This window comes from Panicum virgatum, chromosome 5K (assembly GCF_016808335.1).
Source record: "Panicum virgatum strain AP13 chromosome 5K, P.virgatum_v5, whole genome shotgun sequence".
NCBI classification, from domain to species: Eukaryota; Viridiplantae; Streptophyta; class Magnoliopsida; order Poales; family Poaceae; genus Panicum; species Panicum virgatum.
This window is the reverse complement of record NC_053140.1, coordinates 57,888,587-57,906,535: the sequence shown is the minus strand read 5'-3', so window position 1 is coordinate 57,906,535 and position 17,949 is coordinate 57,888,587. Positions and strand designations below refer to the sequence as shown.

The 17,949-nt window shown below is 45.8% G+C and overlaps 2 protein-coding genes and 1 long non-coding RNA gene across 3 annotated transcripts; 2 read left to right on the top strand and 1 right to left on the bottom strand.

The window, feature by feature from the left end:
- Positions 1 to 7,775: 7,775 nt before the first annotated feature.
- Positions 7,776 to 12,256, top strand: LOC120710382 (AP2-like ethylene-responsive transcription factor BBM2). The gene is made up of 9 exons (XM_039996038.1): positions 7,776 to 8,121; positions 8,219 to 8,915; positions 9,235 to 9,317; positions 9,472 to 9,480; positions 9,598 to 9,686; positions 9,854 to 9,927; positions 10,048 to 10,098; positions 10,234 to 10,310; positions 10,938 to 12,256. Exons 1-9 carry the CDS (start codon positions 7,986 to 7,988, stop codon positions 11,819 to 11,821), a joined length of 2,100 nt encoding a protein of 699 aa, XP_039851972.1. The 5' UTR covers positions 7,776 to 7,985; the 3' UTR covers positions 11,822 to 12,256.
- A 724-nt stretch (positions 12,257 to 12,980) lies between these two features.
- On the bottom strand, positions 12,981 to 16,251 carry LOC120710384. The gene is made up of 3 exons (XR_005689880.1): positions 16,097 to 16,251; positions 13,495 to 13,583; positions 12,981 to 13,317 (listed from the first exon to the last, which is right to left on the bottom strand). It is a non-coding gene; the product is annotated as an uncharacterized LOC120710384 (long non-coding RNA).
- LOC120710383 (extensin-2-like) lies at positions 13,836 to 15,700 on the top strand. Its single transcript, XM_039996040.1, has 3 exons — positions 13,836 to 14,102; positions 14,255 to 15,257; positions 15,453 to 15,700. Exons 1-2 carry the CDS (start codon positions 13,874 to 13,876, stop codon positions 15,232 to 15,234), a joined length of 1,209 nt encoding a protein of 402 aa, XP_039851974.1. The 5' UTR covers positions 13,836 to 13,873; the 3' UTR covers positions 15,235 to 15,257; positions 15,453 to 15,700.
- Positions 16,252 to 17,949: the final 1,698 nt, after the last annotated feature.

Genomic DNA, 17,949 nt, shown 5'->3' with positions numbered 1-17,949 from the left:
CATACTTAATTTGCTCTTTACAATAGAAGCAAAACAAAAACTCATCTCAGGTTCTCAGCTACTGACGGTGAATCATGGACAAAAGGGGGCTAGTGTACATTACATTACATTTTGATATGATCCATTCCTATACCTCTTAATATTAATGCAGACTTAAGCTTACATTACATTTATATAGAGGCTCGCTAATTAGCGAGCGCGCGCCAGCAACTGAACTGGCGAGCGATCTCGAACAGCTGCTGAATTTCCTTTTTAGTGGATCGGGTGCCATTCCCTTTACATATTCCCTTTCCCCGCGCCGCGAAAATTGAAGTGCAAGAGAGTGGCGCGTCCAGCACATCTCCTGGCGAACGATCAGACAACCCTTCCACAGTCCCACAGCTCCACGTTTCCTCTTTTGTCGTTTTCCTTTAAGATTAGGCAATTAATCTAATTAAACTGAGCCCCTCCCCCTCGGCACACCTGCCCTTGGCGTAGCAGCTTGTCGAGACCCCTTGCTGCAGCTGCAGGCCTACGCACTGTCCACGGGCACCCATTTTTTTCTCATTCAATATAAAAAATATTTGAACAAAAATTATTTAAAAAAGATATACAACAAAAAGTTATATATGACTTTGTTTATAAAAAACATAATTTATGTTCCAAATTTTTGTTTACAAATTGTGCATAAAGAGCAAAATATTTATCCATAAAATTTCTGACGAATAAGTTGTACGATAACAAAATTTAGATTCATAAGTTATGCATAAAATATTTGAATAAAAATTATGACAAAAAAGTTACAAGAAAAAATAATAAAACGAAATTTAGGTTCATAAGTTATGCATAAAATATTTGGATAAAAATATTATGATAAAAGTTTACAAGAAAAATATTAAAACAAAAATTTCGAATAAAAGGGAACTTGTTGCTGGCACACAGTAGCGCTGCTAACCGCTACGCTTAAGCTTGAGCTCACCGCCGGCGTACATCCAGCTGAACCACCTCGGCAAGCATGCGCCCTCCTTTTCGTCGGGTCGCGCGGCGCACGCGCGCCGAAGCTACTGGCCGCAGCGTGCAGGCCCCACAGCCAGCACGGTGCCAGCGGCCAGCTCGGCAGCTCCAACCTCGTCAGGAAAAGGGAATGAAAAATCGGGAGGACTCACGCCCGGAACGCGGTCGGAAATTCGACCGCTCGGACGCTCGCCAGCGCTCGCGCGCGAAACTGGATTTCCGCTTTAAAGGGGGGTGCCATCCATCACAGCAAGTTGTCCCTCCAGATTTTATGTTTTAGGCCTAAATCGGTCCAACAATCAGTTTATATGTGTAATTTAGTCAAATTTATTTCGAAACATTTTTTTGTTATGAAATAATTTTTTAATTATTCCAACAGTACAAAAAGTTATTCAAAATTCAAAAAATCGAAACAAAAGAGAGATATTAGACTTTGTATGATGATTTGATTGCCAGTCACACGGGCGTAGGGGTGGTAATGTGCCATGGCCCTATTGGCCTCTTCACAATCTAATAAGAGCCTTAAATTTTTTAGTTCAAAATTGTATAAGATTAGAGCCGATCTTTTAAGACTCGGCTTTTAGATTTTCAGTTCCCTCTACCACCCCTACACGGGCGACTGCGTTTTACTCAAGCCGGTCCCGGAGTTGGCCCAAAATCCGAGAGCCGTGGCCCAATTAAGGGAGACGTCGTGGTGATGATGTACAAGCCCGGTGCGCTAGTTGGTGTAGGCGACTGCGTTTTACTCAAGCCGGTCCCGGAGTTGGCCCAAAATCCGAGAGCCGTGGCCCAATTAAGGGAGACGTCGTGGTGATGATGTACAAGCCCGGTGCGCTAGTTGGCCTAATTAAGGGAGCCACGCTGAGCCCATCATCCCCTGGGCTGTACATCACCTCTTCCCGCGACTATTTGGGCCTCAGCGTATTCCAGCCCACCTAGGACCACGAGGCAATTGCACTGCGTATTCCGCATGCACAAAGCCCAAACGAGTGTCGGACTGTCAAAAAAAAAAAAGACAAGGAGTACTAGTAGCCTAGCTAGTACTAGGTGTGTACTCCAGGTAGGACCCACATGAGATGAGAGGCGAATCTGAGCCCCCTTTGTATTTGACCACGAACAACCGCGCTTTGTCCTCATCCCATCCGTGTCAAGGGAAACAACTAATCAGAGGGGACGAAGCATGCAGGAGCAAGAGGCCAAGGTCACGTGAGGTTACTGCATGCTTTCACTTTGAGAGAGAGAGGCTAGGCAAAGCCGGACCACGCGACGCCCATGGTCAAACGCTACACCGGCAGATACGTACAAGGCCCTGCTAATCACTCTCTTTTAGGCGGAGAGAAGAAAAGGTACGTTTTCTCTCCCGTCCGGCTCAATGGACCATTATTAATTAGTTATTCGATGATCTTTAAAGCATACGATGTAGTAGTACCATCCATATAAATAAAAATTGATGTAGTATACGATGTAGTAGTATACTATGATTTAGTAGAGCTAAAACCATAGTACCATCCACATAAATAAAAGTTGAGCCAGTAAACCTCTATTGATTTCCTGATGAATGCTACTAAAAAGCATGCATTGGAGCGTATTTTTCGCAACCTAGACATGCCGCAGCCAAACAAAAGTGCTCGGATCTGCACAAGACATGGCGTTCTAGAGCTGTCTGCATGCTCAGATTCCATGCCTGCATTGCGCTTGCATGCAACCAGCTGGGGCTTGTGTCAGAAAGGAGAGGTCGAGTAGCACGCGTACGGTCATCATCAGGAAATGCGGGTGTAGCCCCAATAGAGCATGCATAGACTTGGACTGTGACAGAGCTAGCTACGAATTGAAGCTACTCCTGCTCTGCTACTGCATTCAGGCTACACATTGTAGCCTGATCGAGGCACAGTATTGTATGTGATCCTTCAAACGGCTGAGCTAGCCCTACTCCCAGAAAAGCTGCCCAAATCAATGCAAGTGTTTTCAGTGGGATTGCCTCCCACAGTCTCTCTCTCTCTCTCTCTCTCTCTCTCTCTCTCTCTCTCTCTCTCTCTCTCTCTCATGCAGAGCAAATGAGCAGTGCAAACTGCAATAAGCTAGAGTAATTATGGAGTGCGCTAGTATTATACACACGGCCGGTTATCTTTACAGTGTTTACGAGGAGGCCTGCACGGGCGCTGCATGCTCTCTCCGTTGATTTCTCCTAGGCCAGTGCGTGCTGCTCGCTAGCCGCTAGGGTTTGAACGGCAATCCACGCCATGCATGCACGCAGGCCTTTACCATTGTTAATCTTAATCACCTCCGCCATCCATGCAGGTCGATCGGCCTCCGCTAGACAGGAGTAGTACTAACCTTTGGTTAGTTTGCATCTCAAACTATCCAAGCCAACTTGGAAGTAGCTAGTATTGCATTGTTAACTCAGAGTCCAATGAAAGGATTTTGTTATTTGTTGTATGCATGTAGTAGTATGTACGTAATCCCTGCACCTGTCCATTAATTGAGTCCACACTACGGTCGTCGCCGTACAAAGCTGCCATGCTGGAGTACACATGTTCTTGGATGGATGTAATAACACACAATCTTTTTTTTTGAAAAAAAGTTTGGTAATGACGGAATACTAATTGTGTGCATTCTTCAGTTTTGTTCTTCAGTTCTTCTAGTAGTGACTGTGAAGCACTTCGTCCCTTTACCCTGCCACATCAAGATTTATCAGGGTGATGAGATCTAACTGCAGTTCTCAGGCCCATACTCTACCTGAAGAAGTTTCTTGTTGGTTAGGGCGTCCGCAACGGCGGGCGATTTGAGCCAGCGATTTTATTTTTTAATCGATGAACAGTATACGCACAGTGCTTGCTAGCGAGGAGTTCGTCGCCGATCGATTTGAGCGACGGGAGAGCGCGCGCGGGCCCGGAGAGTAAATGCAGCCGGCGACGTCGCTAGCAGCTGGCGAGGACCGTAGCGGACGCCCTTATATGGGCACAAGAGAAGTACTTTTTCAAACCCTCCTCCCTCCATGATATTGTTTGTTCACCTTTTGTGTTGGTTTCTACTACGTGGAAGTTCATTCATATGCCACACACTTCACTAGCAGCAAGCCAAGCAAGCAGGTAGAGGGCCAAGCAGGTAGAGGATGGAGATTGGAGAGAGATCAGAGCAAAGTGGCGATCACGTGGCCTACTGCGAGGACTCATGGAGGAGAGACTCATCTACCATCTGCTGCCTGCGTTGCAACCAAGGAGACCCACACGTGTGAGTGTCCATACTAGCTAGCTTGCGATCGATCGACATCGACTTGATGAGTAGAAGCAAAGCATGCACGCACATGCCAGTGGACGCGCACATGCGCTTTATCGTTCCAAGAGAAGAATGGACAGCGACGGTGGACTATGATCAGTGTGTGCACGTGAGAAGCCATAAAATCTCGATTTCTATATACTCCAGTACCATATATCATATGTTGTGTGTTAGGCCGGCCGGCCGGTTTGCAAAAACTGAACAACGCATCATACACATGCTACAAGTACTCATGCCATCATATTTATATACGTATACACAGGCATATACGTACGTATAAATAAGAAGTTTAAACGACCATGTTTGCCCTTATTTATTATTCATATTTAGAACTAAATGCACATGCATTTTTTAAATAGGATAAAATGACTTATTTTTAGAAAAAAATTGAATCCTAAAGTGACTTATTTTTTAGAACGGGGGAGTATATCCTTTGGTATCTTTTGTAGAGTCTGGATAGGATTGCTACATACTTCTTCAATTTTTAATTCCAAATTCAGCTACTTAGTAATTGTATTTGGCATGGACTCTTCGGGTTATTTGGATCGTTAGATCTTCATAAAATCTGACGGTGAATATTCTTTTTCTGCGATTAATTTGGTAATTTTTAGCTCCTCTCGGTGAACGTGGTGGCTTCTTTTAATACTATTATATTAAAATAATAATAATAGATTATTGTGTGTCTCACAAATGCTTATATTATTAGTTGAAATAAACTCTAATACTATTACTTGCGGTAAATTCAAATTATAAATTTATTCAGCCCCCTCTAGCAAGCCTGTGATTAAATTTGCAAGGTATAGGTAGGCCTAGGACTGCGAAATAGTCAAACATGCCGTTTTAAAAGAAAACAAAATATAGTCAAACCTGTTAGAAAATTAAACGACGTAATGGATGCCTGTCAAGTTGACAATCGCGCAGCGGAACAATAGAACAACGAACAAGGGTTCCCACCCCGTAGAAAAGTTGAAAAATAATTCTCATGTAACAGAATGCATGAATTACATTTGACTTGAACTAGCAACATTATATATATTATTTTACCCGCAAAAAAACATTATATATATTATCGTTAGTAGTATTTCCTTCAAAAACATTATATGTATGAGTATTTCATCAATGAAAGCTAGTCTATTTTAGAACGACACAAAAACAAATTCATCAAAAGTAGTCCCAAGTCCCAACCTGTCAATACAGATCGACATTCTCACACTATCGAAAAATCAAGGTTAATTAACTGAACTCCAGTTAAAAAGCCGCACATCAGTCAGTAATTAACCCGCCTTAACCCGATAAGTAGTATGAATAGGCCGGTAACTAAAGATCCTCGTCAGTTTGAACCCGCCTCCAGCTAGAGCCCGCTAGCTTTGACGGTCAAAGTTTTAGGCGGGGGAAGGGGAGGCAAGCGGTGCAATTACCTAGATAAAAACACACGCGCCCTATCTTAACCTCCACTTCTCCTTCCCCCATAAAGAGAGAGAGGAAAAAAAACACTAGTTTTTCTGTACTGGGGTCTGGCGGGGAGAGAGAGAGAGAGAGAGAGAGAGAGCTCTTGTTAACAATTCATCGTCCTGGAGGAGAGGATCCTATGCGAGGTTTTTAGGGTGTTTTTTTGCCCACTTCTCTATGCGCGGAGTCTGGAGCTAGACGATGGACCTGCTTGGGAACGCCAAGCTTTTCTATGGCCGGAAGACAAGGGTTCGTGTCCTCTTCTAGGGTGCAGGTGGCGCGTCCTCTCCGTCGACCATGCATGAACTCGACCCTTTTCTTTTCATCTTTTCGGCCTGTCCTCCATCTTTTGAAGCAATTTAAAGAGTATTTTCTTGAAGCATGCATGCATGACAAGCAGCAACGGTTGTCGTGCGCACTCTCTGAAGAGCATACGCAAACCAATTTGGGCATGCATGTTTGATTGCAATTGATTGGATGAATCATGCATGCCTATCTCATCAGTACTATACGATTGGGACCGACTAATCCATTTTCCTATCTAGGGTTAATTAATTGCATACTTGCATGGGCTACCATTGATTCCAAATCAACGATCATTACTGTGTGTGCTAAATAGTTTGTTATATTTCTTTAAATCACTACTGCTCTTACTTATGATCAAGGAAAAAATTTAGGGTACATCATCACTGTAGTAATAATCTTTAAAATCACCACCAGTACATATGTATGTTACTCCTCCTTGTATGTACATGTGCGTGTATTTGTGTCAGAGGTGATCGAGTGCGTGAGCCTGCTAGGGCTTTGTAAAAAACCATGTCAGGCATTCAGAGCGTCCGCAATGGTTAACTATTTAGCTAGCTATTTCTGACATGGCAATAAAAAGTAGAAGAGGGAGTAGTCACTAGCGACGAGCAAATAGCTATCTATTTCACGTAGCCCAAGAACATGTGAGAGGAGCGTGTAGGTTCAATAGTATAAAATAATCTTTTCTTTTATCTCTCACCTCCACATCAACAGACTACGCAGCTAGTACTAGCTATTACCATTGCGGACGCACTGCTTCTGCAGGTGAGCTGTGAGTGGCTTTAGGGTTTCAGGAGAGACCCAGGCCTAATTGTCCACACGCACATTTCAGCAGGCTTGAACAATGTTTTGGCTCATAGCCACAACAATAATATACTAGTACTTAGGAGAAGCATATACATGCATACTCCTATATATGTCAACTGGATGCATAAATGTTCAGACACCTTGTACCCGTGCGTGCATGGGCACCATCCTGTGTATACTTGAAAAGATCATGCAATGCAAGCACATCTGCTCACGAATTGAGATCCTAGACAAATAGAATGTGTGAAGCTTAGATCTTGTGCCATTTCTTTTTTCCAAGAGGATTTGTTAATCATTCTTAACAACAACTTTCCGGTCAAATGACCATGACAGCTTAATACTATTACTCCCTCCTTCCCCGTTTATAAGGCATGGTGGAACATGACACGGTCTTCTAAACAACACTTTGACCATTTATTTATCATATATTATATCACTTTTGATTATAAACTTATAATCATTGTAAAATATATTTGATTATGAATCCAATCATATGAAATTTGCATTATAAAAATAAAAATTTAATAGTCAAATTATTGGTCAAAGATGACAAGGTTTGAATCTTGATATACGTGTATGCCTTATAAACAGGGAAGGAGGGAGTATCGAGTAAAAGGTCGTCACTTTAGTACTACATGTACATGCATGCGCAGATACATCATCAGGTACTGATAAAGGCACACATATAGACTTGTTTTGAGGAAAATGAGACAAAATATAGTGGAGACTTCCCCAGAAAGCCGAAGCAAAAAAGTGCTTTCTGTTCAGTTAAATCATGCCACACTGTTTTTTTAGTATTGCACACACAGTACTCCATTTTTTTTCTTATTAAAAAGAAACTTCTCCTACATGTATATATGCTTATATTATACTCCATCAACCTATATATACTATAGTAGTAGAGTGTCTTCACATAGTGCCATTGCTAATCTTATGGCGTGTACTGGTTGTATAAATATCTACCAGTACTAGCACTGTTTGCTTAATGCTCCAAAACTCTCTGCTTGACTTCCTCTTCCCTTCCCTAACCTTTGCACTCACCAAAATGGCTTCTTGATCTCCTCCTCTACTTCCCCTATCAATCTAACAAGAAGCCCAAGTAGTATCCATTAGGGGGCAAATTAATCGCAGCGAGCTCTTTCAGATAATCAACCATGGCTACTGTGAACAACTGGCTGGCTTTCTCCCTCTCCCCGCAGGATCTGCCGCCTTCCCAGACGGACTCCACCCTCATCTCCGCCGCCGCCACCGACGAGGTCTCCGGCGACGTCTGCTTCAACATCCCCCAAGGTTTTATATTGCTCGATCGAGACGATCATAACTTGCACATCTACAGCTAAACATGGCGCGCGTATGTGCTCAACTGCCTCATTACTGAACATTGCAGATTGGGGCATGAGGGGATCGGAGCTTTCAGCGCTCGTCTCCGAGCCCAAGCTGGAGGACTTCCTCGGCGGCATCAACTTCTCGGAGCAGCATCACAAGGCCAACCTCAACGTGATCCCCAGCAGTAGCAGCACTTGCTACGCGAGCTCAGGTGCTAGCTCCGCCGGCTACCACCAGCTGTACCACCACCCCAGCTCCGCGCTCCATTTCGCTGACTCCGTCATGGTGGCCTCATCCGCCGGCGTCCATGACGGCGGTGCCATGATCAGTGCGGCCACCGCCAGTGGTGGAGCTGGCGCTGCCGGCGCCAATGGCGGCAGCATCGGGCTGTCCATGATCAAGAACTGGCTGCGGAGCCAACCAGCTCCGGCGCCGCCGCAGCCGAGAGTGGCGGTGGCCGAGGGCGCGCAGGCGGCGCAGGGTCTCTCTTTGTCCATGAACATGGCGGGGACGCAAGGCGCTGGCATGCCGTTTCTCGCCGGTGAGCGAGGCCGGGCGCCCGAGAGCGCATCCACGTCGGCACAGGGTGGAGCCGTCGCCGCTCGGAAGGAGGACAGCGGTGGCAGCGGCGGTGCCGGCGCCCTAGTAACAGTGAGCACGGACACGGGTGGCAGCGGCGGCGCGTCTGCTGAGACGGCGGCGAGGAAGACGGTGGACACGTTCGGCCAGCGCACGTCGATTTACCGTGGCGTGACCAGGTAGGCCGGGCCGGGTGCAATGAATGAATCACTGTACTTATTATTAATAACTAGCACAAATCAGCAAGGAATCAAGTAGTAATCATGAATTTAAACAAAACATTACCAATGCAAGATGCTATGATACATTCGATTGCATCTAGATAAGTTCTCGTTTGATGCCTCTTTTTATATAGGAGTATGCATGAATAAAATGAGTTGGGGCCGATGCTAGCATTTGATGATTTAGGTGATTAGGATTTAGGAGTCTCATTATGTTGGGCATGATTGTGGTATAGTGGGAACTTAACAAAAAGCTTCTACTTTTGATTTGTTTTAGGCATAGATGGACGGGGAGGTACGAGGCTCACCTGTGGGACAACAGTTGCAGAAGGGAAGGACAAACTCGCAAGGGTCGTCAAGGTACTAATAATGCCGGATTATTGTGATATTCAAATCTGTTTCTGTGTTTGATCTTTCCCCCCAATGTTGTTAACTGACATTGTTACTTCTCATTGACTGATTCTGGATTGACTATCGTGATTTGCGGGATTGAACTCAACTCTTTATTCTACAGTCTATCTAGGTACGCGATTTCACTTGATTCGGGTTGGGCTACTTAATTTGTTTTTCTTGTCAAGTAGAAGAAAGCAGGTTCTTTCCTCGTCATTCACACTTTAGTTCCATCTTAATTGATATGTAGGTGGTTATGACAAAGAGGAGAAAGCTGCTAGGGCTTATGATTTGGCTGCTCTTAAGTATTGGGGTCCCACGACGACAACAAATTTTCCGGTATGTATATACAATATAATGTAGTTTACACTACTGAAGAACATGTAGTTGCTATTTCTCAATTCTGTTAAAATGGCTAGTGGTCTGGAGTGAAGGTTCTGTAAGTTTTTGTTAATTATGTACATTGCTGTAATTGTACTTAAAGGCATTTGTTTTTGTATTTCTAGGTGAGTAACTACGAAAAGGAGTTGGAGGAAATGAAGCACATGACAAGGCAGGAGTTTGTTGCTTCTCTGAGAAGGTCGGTCTCTATGATAATAATCTTTTACTAACATGAGACAACAAGAAATTACTCTATGTTGGGCAAGATTAATAGATCAAGACCATATTTGATTCTAACTATCTATATATGTGACTGCAGGAAGAGCAGTGGCTTCTCCAGAGGTGCATCCATTTACAGAGGAGTAACTAGGTATAAATTCATATATATATATATATATATATATATATATATATATATATATATATAGTGATGTTGCCAAATGCATTCTCAGGAACTTGATAGCAAAAGTTAGTGGTGTATAACTTGAACTCTATGCATTTTTAGGCATCACCAACATGGGAGATGGCAAGCACGGATTGGACGAGTTGCAGGGAACAAGGATCTCTACTTGGGCACCTTCAGTAAGTAGAGTTTTTTTTTCCTTCTTCTAATTGTTCACAAGCAAATTGCAGTCAACTAACCATCTCAGTGCAATGAGAAGTGCGTGCTAGCTATACAGCTGACGATATGATACTCACAAAGAGACCTGATGCACATGGATGCTATATATATATATATATATATATATATATATATATATATATATATATATATATATATATATATATATATATATATATATATGCTGACTCTTAAAAATGTGACCGTCAAGTCATGCCAAGTTGCATTGCAGTAGTACATCATTACTTAGTGCGTGCCCCTCAAGTGGCATTTTCAAATCTGATCCCATGTCTGGTGCTATTGTTGTCTCCCATTCACCCGTGCATCAGGTCAAAGTAGCACTAGTGCCTCAATAAGAAACAAGCGAGCATGCACAGTATCCAGTAGACTAATCAGGCTGGCATCGTCTCCCAGAGCTTAGATTAATTAATTAAGCTACAACCTTCAAAAGATTCTGATTAAGCTACATGCCACATGCATATCTTTGCAGTCATTTCGTTCATGGATACCATGCAGCAAAGTGCACGAATTAATGTGCTTGGACTGAGCTAAGCTGATGGCAATTCATTTTTGCGTGGATGATGCAGGCACGCAGGAGGAGGCAGCGGAGGCGTACGACATCGCGGCGATCAAGTTCCGCGGCCTCAACGCCGTCACCAACTTCGACATGAGCCGCTACGACGTGAAGAGCATCCTGGACAGCAGCGCGCTCCCCATCGGCAGCGCCGCCAAGCGCCTCAAGGAGGCCGAGGCCGCCGCGTCCGCGCAGCACCATGCCGGCGTGGTGAGCTACGACGTCGGCCGCATCGCCTCGCAGCTTGGCGACGGCGGCGCCCTGGCGGCCTACGGCGCGCACTACCACGCCGCCGCCGCCGCCTGGCCGACCATCGCGTTCCAGCCGGGCGCCGCCGCCGCCGGCCTGTACCACCCGTACGCGCAGCCTCTGCGCGGGTGGTGCAAGCAGGAGCAGGACTACGCCGTGATCGCGGCCGCGCACAGCCTGCAGGAGCTCAACCACCTGAACCTGGGCGCCGGCGCGCACGACTTCTTCTCGGCGGGGCAGGCGGCGATGCACGGCCTCGGCAGCATCGACAACTCCTCGCTCGAGCATAGCACCGGCTCCAACTCCGTCGTGTACAACGGGGTTGGGGACAGCAACGGTGGCGCCGTCGGCGGCGGCTACATGATGCCGACGAGCGCCGCCGCCGCGGCGACCACCACGGCGATGGTGAGCCACGAGCAGGTGCACGCACGGGCACAGGGGGACCACGACGAAGCCAGCAAACGGGCGGCGCATATGGGGTATGAGAGCTACCTAGTCAACGCAGAGGCGGCCTACGGTGGCGGGAGGATGCCTTCCTGGACGACGGCCTCGGCTCCACCGGTGGCGGCAGCGGCAAGCAGCAACGACAACATGGCCGGCGTTGGCCATGGCGGCGCGCAGCTCTTCAGTGTCTGGAATGACACTTAAGCTGCGTAGGCATCATGGCAAAACGTACGCTGACATAAGTAACACTTAGGGTTCCTGATGGAGGTGACCATTGAGTTGTTATTTGTCATTTACTTAAGTTCTTTGTAGCTGGAAGGAAAGCTAGGGTTGCTTCTGAACTGAAGGGAGGGTGATGGTTGTGAAGAGTGCCATGGGGTTTCCTCCATGAAGATACCTTCACTTGCTGACATTTTGGGGTTCAGGTTCAGAAGATGGATACCAACTAGTAGCATTAACCAAGTCATTAGATGGGTAGAAATCAAATGAAGCTTAGCTAGCAAGCCTGCTTGTAAATTGGGCAAATGTGGTAGCCACGGTGGATCACCTGACATGAGGTGAAGACTAACGCCATCCAAACTGTCTAGTGTTTCCATTCACATTATGATCAAGCTAAGCAGGGAAATCAAGCAAAGTTCAATATTACCTATCGTATCCAGCTGTGTTCATTGTCTTGTATGTTCTTATAGTTTTGAACTCTACATGGGCTCAATCCTCTTGTCTTGAAGATAGTACCCAGTTCAAGGCATCCGCAGATTGGGCCCAACCTGTTACTCTGCACCGGCCAAACCAAACGTACTCGCTTCTTTTCGGCACCGAAATGAGCTTCCCGTTTCCTCAAAAGCCAGCATTTCGCCTCTGAGGTCACGGTTCTGCTTTGATTCCCTGTCCCTGACGTCATTATGTGTCAAATTGAAGTATTAAGGGATGGGAAAAGATTATTAAATAGCATGCTAGTCAAACAATCCAAGTATTAAGGGATTGGCAAAGATTATTAAACAGCATGCTAGTGAAACAAACCAACAAGTGAACAATCATTTGTTAGTTAAACCTGCTCAACTCTTGAGTGGAGATGGAGCAGGACGGATTTGTTAGCCTGAACCATCTGAGCTGACCCCGGGCATGCGCCTTTTTGACTTGAGATTTGGTTGGCTGCTATCCTATCCTTTGGTCAGTGGGCTATGTCTGAGCAGTTGAATCAGCACATGCCAGACCTTTTGCTGGATGAAAATGAGGGCAATAGTTCTCTTGATCTCTAGTATAATCACCCAGGCGACTTACCAGCTGGACTTGATGAAAGGGTAGCTTCAAAGGTCCTTTGTGGCTTTTACGTACATGTTCAGGCCCTGGAACTGCAGTCAGGTGACCAGAAGCAATTTCTCACTATAAGGAAAAAGGGCAGCATAACGTAGCTTGGCATATGGTACATGTTTTCCAGAATAACTTCTATTTCTCTACGGCATTACTGCCAAGTGACAACTTTGCATAAAATGGAGAATCAGATGCCGGTGGTATTAACATTACAAAATACTGTACTTCCCATGTTGTCAGTCTGTCACATGGCCACTTTGGCCTACAAGGGGATGATGGCTAGGGCATCTCGGCAAATTTTTGTTTGGTATTGTGGCTTGCCACAGCCTATTTCTTCGTAGTAGACGAAATCTTGTCAGTTTTTATGTAAGACGATGTACCTTTCACACCTCAACCTGGTTATTAAAACGATGTTTAAACGTCGTGAAAACGACGTTTTCACGAGAAAAAGTTCTTGTGAAATCGACGTTTAAACGTTAAAACGTCCGTTTAAATGTTAAAACGTCCATCGTTTCGTTAAAATCTACCCTCTATTCGTTTCGTCGTTTTATCGTTTTAATAACCACCTCAATCTACTCTGGCCAGCTTATAAATGAGAGGACTTACAATACTGGGTTTGCTTAACTCAGATTGTGTTTGTATTCTCATATATTTCCTGCACAGTAGAAAATATACATAAGCATATTTATGCCATCTTAAAAGAGAAAATTGTAATTTCTACAGTTTGCTATCCACTACAAAAAAAAATGTAGGCATTGTATGTGCTCCTTTTAGAATCAAGTTAGATGAAGCAAAATAATGTTGACCCCCTACACTCCATCCCCTACCTGCTCTCTCTCCGTTCCTCAAACCTTGTGAACATGGCCATTATAAATAGCCATCCATACCAAAGCCAAAACCATTCACATCCTCTCCTGCTCTCACTTGACAAAGCACTATCTAGCCATGAAACTGAGCATGCCAGACCAGCCAAAGGGTCACCTATGGCTGGTCTTCACTATGCTGTTTGTCACTTTTGCAATCCACAGTGAGGGAGCGAGCAGCTTTACACCGCCTTCTCTTTCCACATCACCCACATATGCTCCTGTTATTAAGGCGATAGGAAAGGTTTACTGCTATAGATGCTTCAATGAGGCACACCCAGAAGAATCCCATAAGAAGAAGCACCTGGAAGGTGAAATTTTATCATCACCCATGTTCTTATGGTCATCGTTTCCTTTTGCTCATAGTTATCCTCCTTAAACATCAGTTGCTGGCTTATTGCGAATTATCCCTAAATGTCCTTCTGAGTTTCATACTTATTCATTAACAATGATCTGGGTGCAGGAGCCATGGTCAAGGTCACTTGCCAGGCCAATGACCAAGCAATCGTGTCATTTGGCTACACCAAAAGCAATGGCAAATACAGTGTGATCCTTAAGGGCTTGCCAATTAGCAACAACTATGGGGCTGACTCGTGTAAGGTTGAGCTCCATGGAGCACCAGGAGGATCGGACTGCAATGTGCCAATTGAGTTAAATATGTCTGGGCTCCGTGTTTACTCCAAATCAAGTGATGAGGTGGTTCTCCAAGCGAACCAGATAATGGCATTTGCATCAAAGAAGACCTCCGAATGTTCGAAACCTCACATGCCACCACCGGGACATCCCTACAATTTCCCGCCTCTCCCTTACCAGTATCACTCGCCTCCGGCTAGCCACAAGTCCCAACCATTGCCTTATCAATATTCACCACCTCCTTCTAACCAGTTTCCTCCTCCAGCTTACCAGTACCCATCACCTCCACTAAACAACTATGCTTCACCACCACCTTACCAACAGTCCATGCCTCCAAACAGCTACCAATCTCCACCACCTCTACAAGGCGTCAAATCTCCAGTACCATCCCACAAGTATTTACCACCTCCATACTACTACAACTCTCCACCACCACAATACCAGTACAACAATGTACCCCCACCGCTAGCTTACCAGTATCCCCCACCGCCATACATCCACAAGTCACCACTTCTACCATCATCACCGGCAACTCCGTACTACTATAACTCTCCACCTCCACACCAGTATTCACCACCTCCATATAGCTATCAAGTTTCACCGCCACCTGCCCAGTATTCCCCACAATTACCTCCAAATACTCCAGACCATCTACACCCAAAAGTCCCTCATGCAAAGTCTCCGCCAGTAACTTCAGCATCTCCACAGCCACTTTACCAGCACAACTCCCCACCACCTCCAATTGGAGCCCTGTCGTCGCCACCTCTGCACTCCGTTCAATTGCCACCGCCGATAGATCAGCTATCTTAAGTATCAACATTGGGTCTTTAAGTGTAAGTTTTCCTTTATGGTAAAGCGCACCATCTTAAACTTTACGCATTATGATATCGCACACTGTATCAGTTTCAATGTTCCAAGATGGCTCATACCCTAAATGCAGAACTAAAATTCGAAGAAAGCAATCATATTCCCAAAGTGTAGTGACATGCCATGCTAATAAATAATACTATGACTTGCTCTCCTTCCAGGGCCAGGCTTGAGAAGAATAACCGAAAGAGCTGAAGCCTATTTCGATTATCGACAGTAATCACAGCTGGAGGCTTGTGCTTTCATCTCAGCATTCTAGAGTTGTTTATTGCATTGTCTAGAGATGTTGCAGTTTACATTTTATTGCTTGTAGCTATTTCAGCAATGTAATCATAAGTTCGATGAGCTTTCTTAGTAGCTCTACCAATCCAATATATATGTGGTGTGTACTCCTTGCAGTTTTTTTTTATGACCTTTTGTGTTTCAGCCCTTACTTGTGAAGGAAAGGAAATGGAACAAATCAGAAATCACCCTCTGTTTCTGAAAAAAAAAAGAGAACACTACCTCTCTACCAGTACCAGAAATCACCCTCAAAGACTTGTTTCTGAAACGAGATTCAGAATCCAGAAGGGATATCTCCTCTCTATCAGTACCAGAAATAAAAAAGGGTTGAAAGCTGACTGAAATTAAAATATTTACCTCGCAGTAATAAAAATCGACGCAACACCGAGCAGATAGGCAACACAATCTTTACCAAAAATTTGAGCACACTACAATTGCATCTTTTTCCGCGGATGCACGCGAGGAAATGCTACGCGGCCGGCGGCCTATCGAGACGGACTAGTGAGTGGCTCCGAGAACTCACCGGAGGGAGGATCCTGGTGTCCGGCAGTCTACGCGCATTGTCCCCGCGTCGCCGGTGAGCCGATCCCGGCTTCGACGTCAGCGGCGCTCGGCGTCCGCGCCTCTTGGTCGGTCTGATTCGGAAGCAAGCCCCGCTTTGCCGCGCGACGGATCTGCCCGGCGCAGAAGATCCGGGCAGTTTGGGTGGGCCTGGGCCGTGCTGAACCGGCGTTTGTTGGGCCTACCTTTTGGGCTAGGCCGTCAGCCCGTCACTGGGCCAGTGACGTATCAGCCCCACTGAAAAAAAAAAGATTGAAAAAGCTCTGCCCCATCGAACTTTGAGGATCAAAGCGTGCAGCACCGCGATCAATGCGGCGGGGCGGCGCCTACCAACATGCCGCTCATGGAGCGATGGAGACATGATCGGTCGCACCAAAAACATGTTCTCCAAGAACAACAATTCTGCAATGCAACCACTTCACGTAAGAGCTGTTTCCAAGTACCTACGAGAAGGCTTGCGAACATCGCATCGCATGGGTAGTTCAGCTGTGAAGACTCCATGCGAAGATGGCTTCACAGTATGGAATTTCTTTTTTGAAAGACCAGTATGGAATTTCTTAGGAGCCCACACCCACACCATGCAGTGGTAGAAGCTGTCTTGCCATCGGTGTCGTAGTCTTTCTCGAGCACGTAGGCGAGAGAGAGAGAGAGAGAGAGAGAGAGAGAGAGAGAGAGAGAGAGAGAGGGGCTCTGGGCGTGCGGCGTGCCCATCGTTTTCCAGAAAAGCGACCAAAGTGAAAAGAAAAAAGCGGCATGCGTACGAGCCAGAACGGGCGGAAACAAACAGCCCGGCCTCGGGCGTTTTTTGTGAGCGGATCACGAGCCTGCGGCTGGCGTTGCAGTGCAGGATGGCCGGAAGCCCTGGAGCTTTGATGCCAACGGAATATGAGTGACATATTCCTTCCTTCCCTGCGCCGGCTGCTGCCTGCTCTGACTCTGAGGCTAGGATGGCACGCACATCCATTCAGATCATACAGGCTACTCCTATCCGGCTATCCCTTCTCTTTTCTGTTCTTTTCCCTCCCCCAAATGCCATCCATACGCCTCGAATCCTCCATCTGCTGACGGGATCGACTGTCACTATCCAACACTAGCTTTTCTAAAATCAAAATCCAACACTAGCTAGCTAGCAAATTCTGCCCAAAATGTCTCGGTAACTGCTGTTCTGAGCTAGTAATCCTGTATGATCTATCACAGCAGTAGTGGTTAAGTCTGCAGTAGTACACCTACACCAGCAGCTTCAAGACTGCAACCTACTGTAACCCGGCGCCGTATCCCTGGTGCAGTGTGCTGCATCGTGGATGCCGTTCCACATGTAAGGTGCGGCGGCCGTCGGTCGCTGCACGTGCTATTCAAAGCGGGAAGGAAGCCGCCCCCATCGTCGTCATCATCCTTGTTTTCGGTCATGGGGCGGGCCAACGAACACTAATTAATGCGGAATTTACCTCGAGATCCAATTCCAAGTCCCACCAACTCCGGTAATCCATATGCCGAGGGCAGTCCCAACCCAGACTCTACTATGGAGTCTAAGACTTCTATTTATTGTGTTTTGCTGATGTGCCAGTATATTTATGGAAGAGAGAGAAATCAAGACTCCAAGTCTTATTAAGAATCCAAGTCTTCACGCAAATCAAGAATGAATGTGAGAGAGATAAGTGGGCCATATAAACCAAAATAACACACTTTGCATTGGGAAGTATAGTTTCTTGTGATGGAGTTTTTGAGGCTTAGACTCTAATAATAAAGTCTGGGTTGGGACTGCCCTGATAGCCTCAGAGGTGGCCAGGTGGGGGTAGACCAAACCATGCTCTTGCT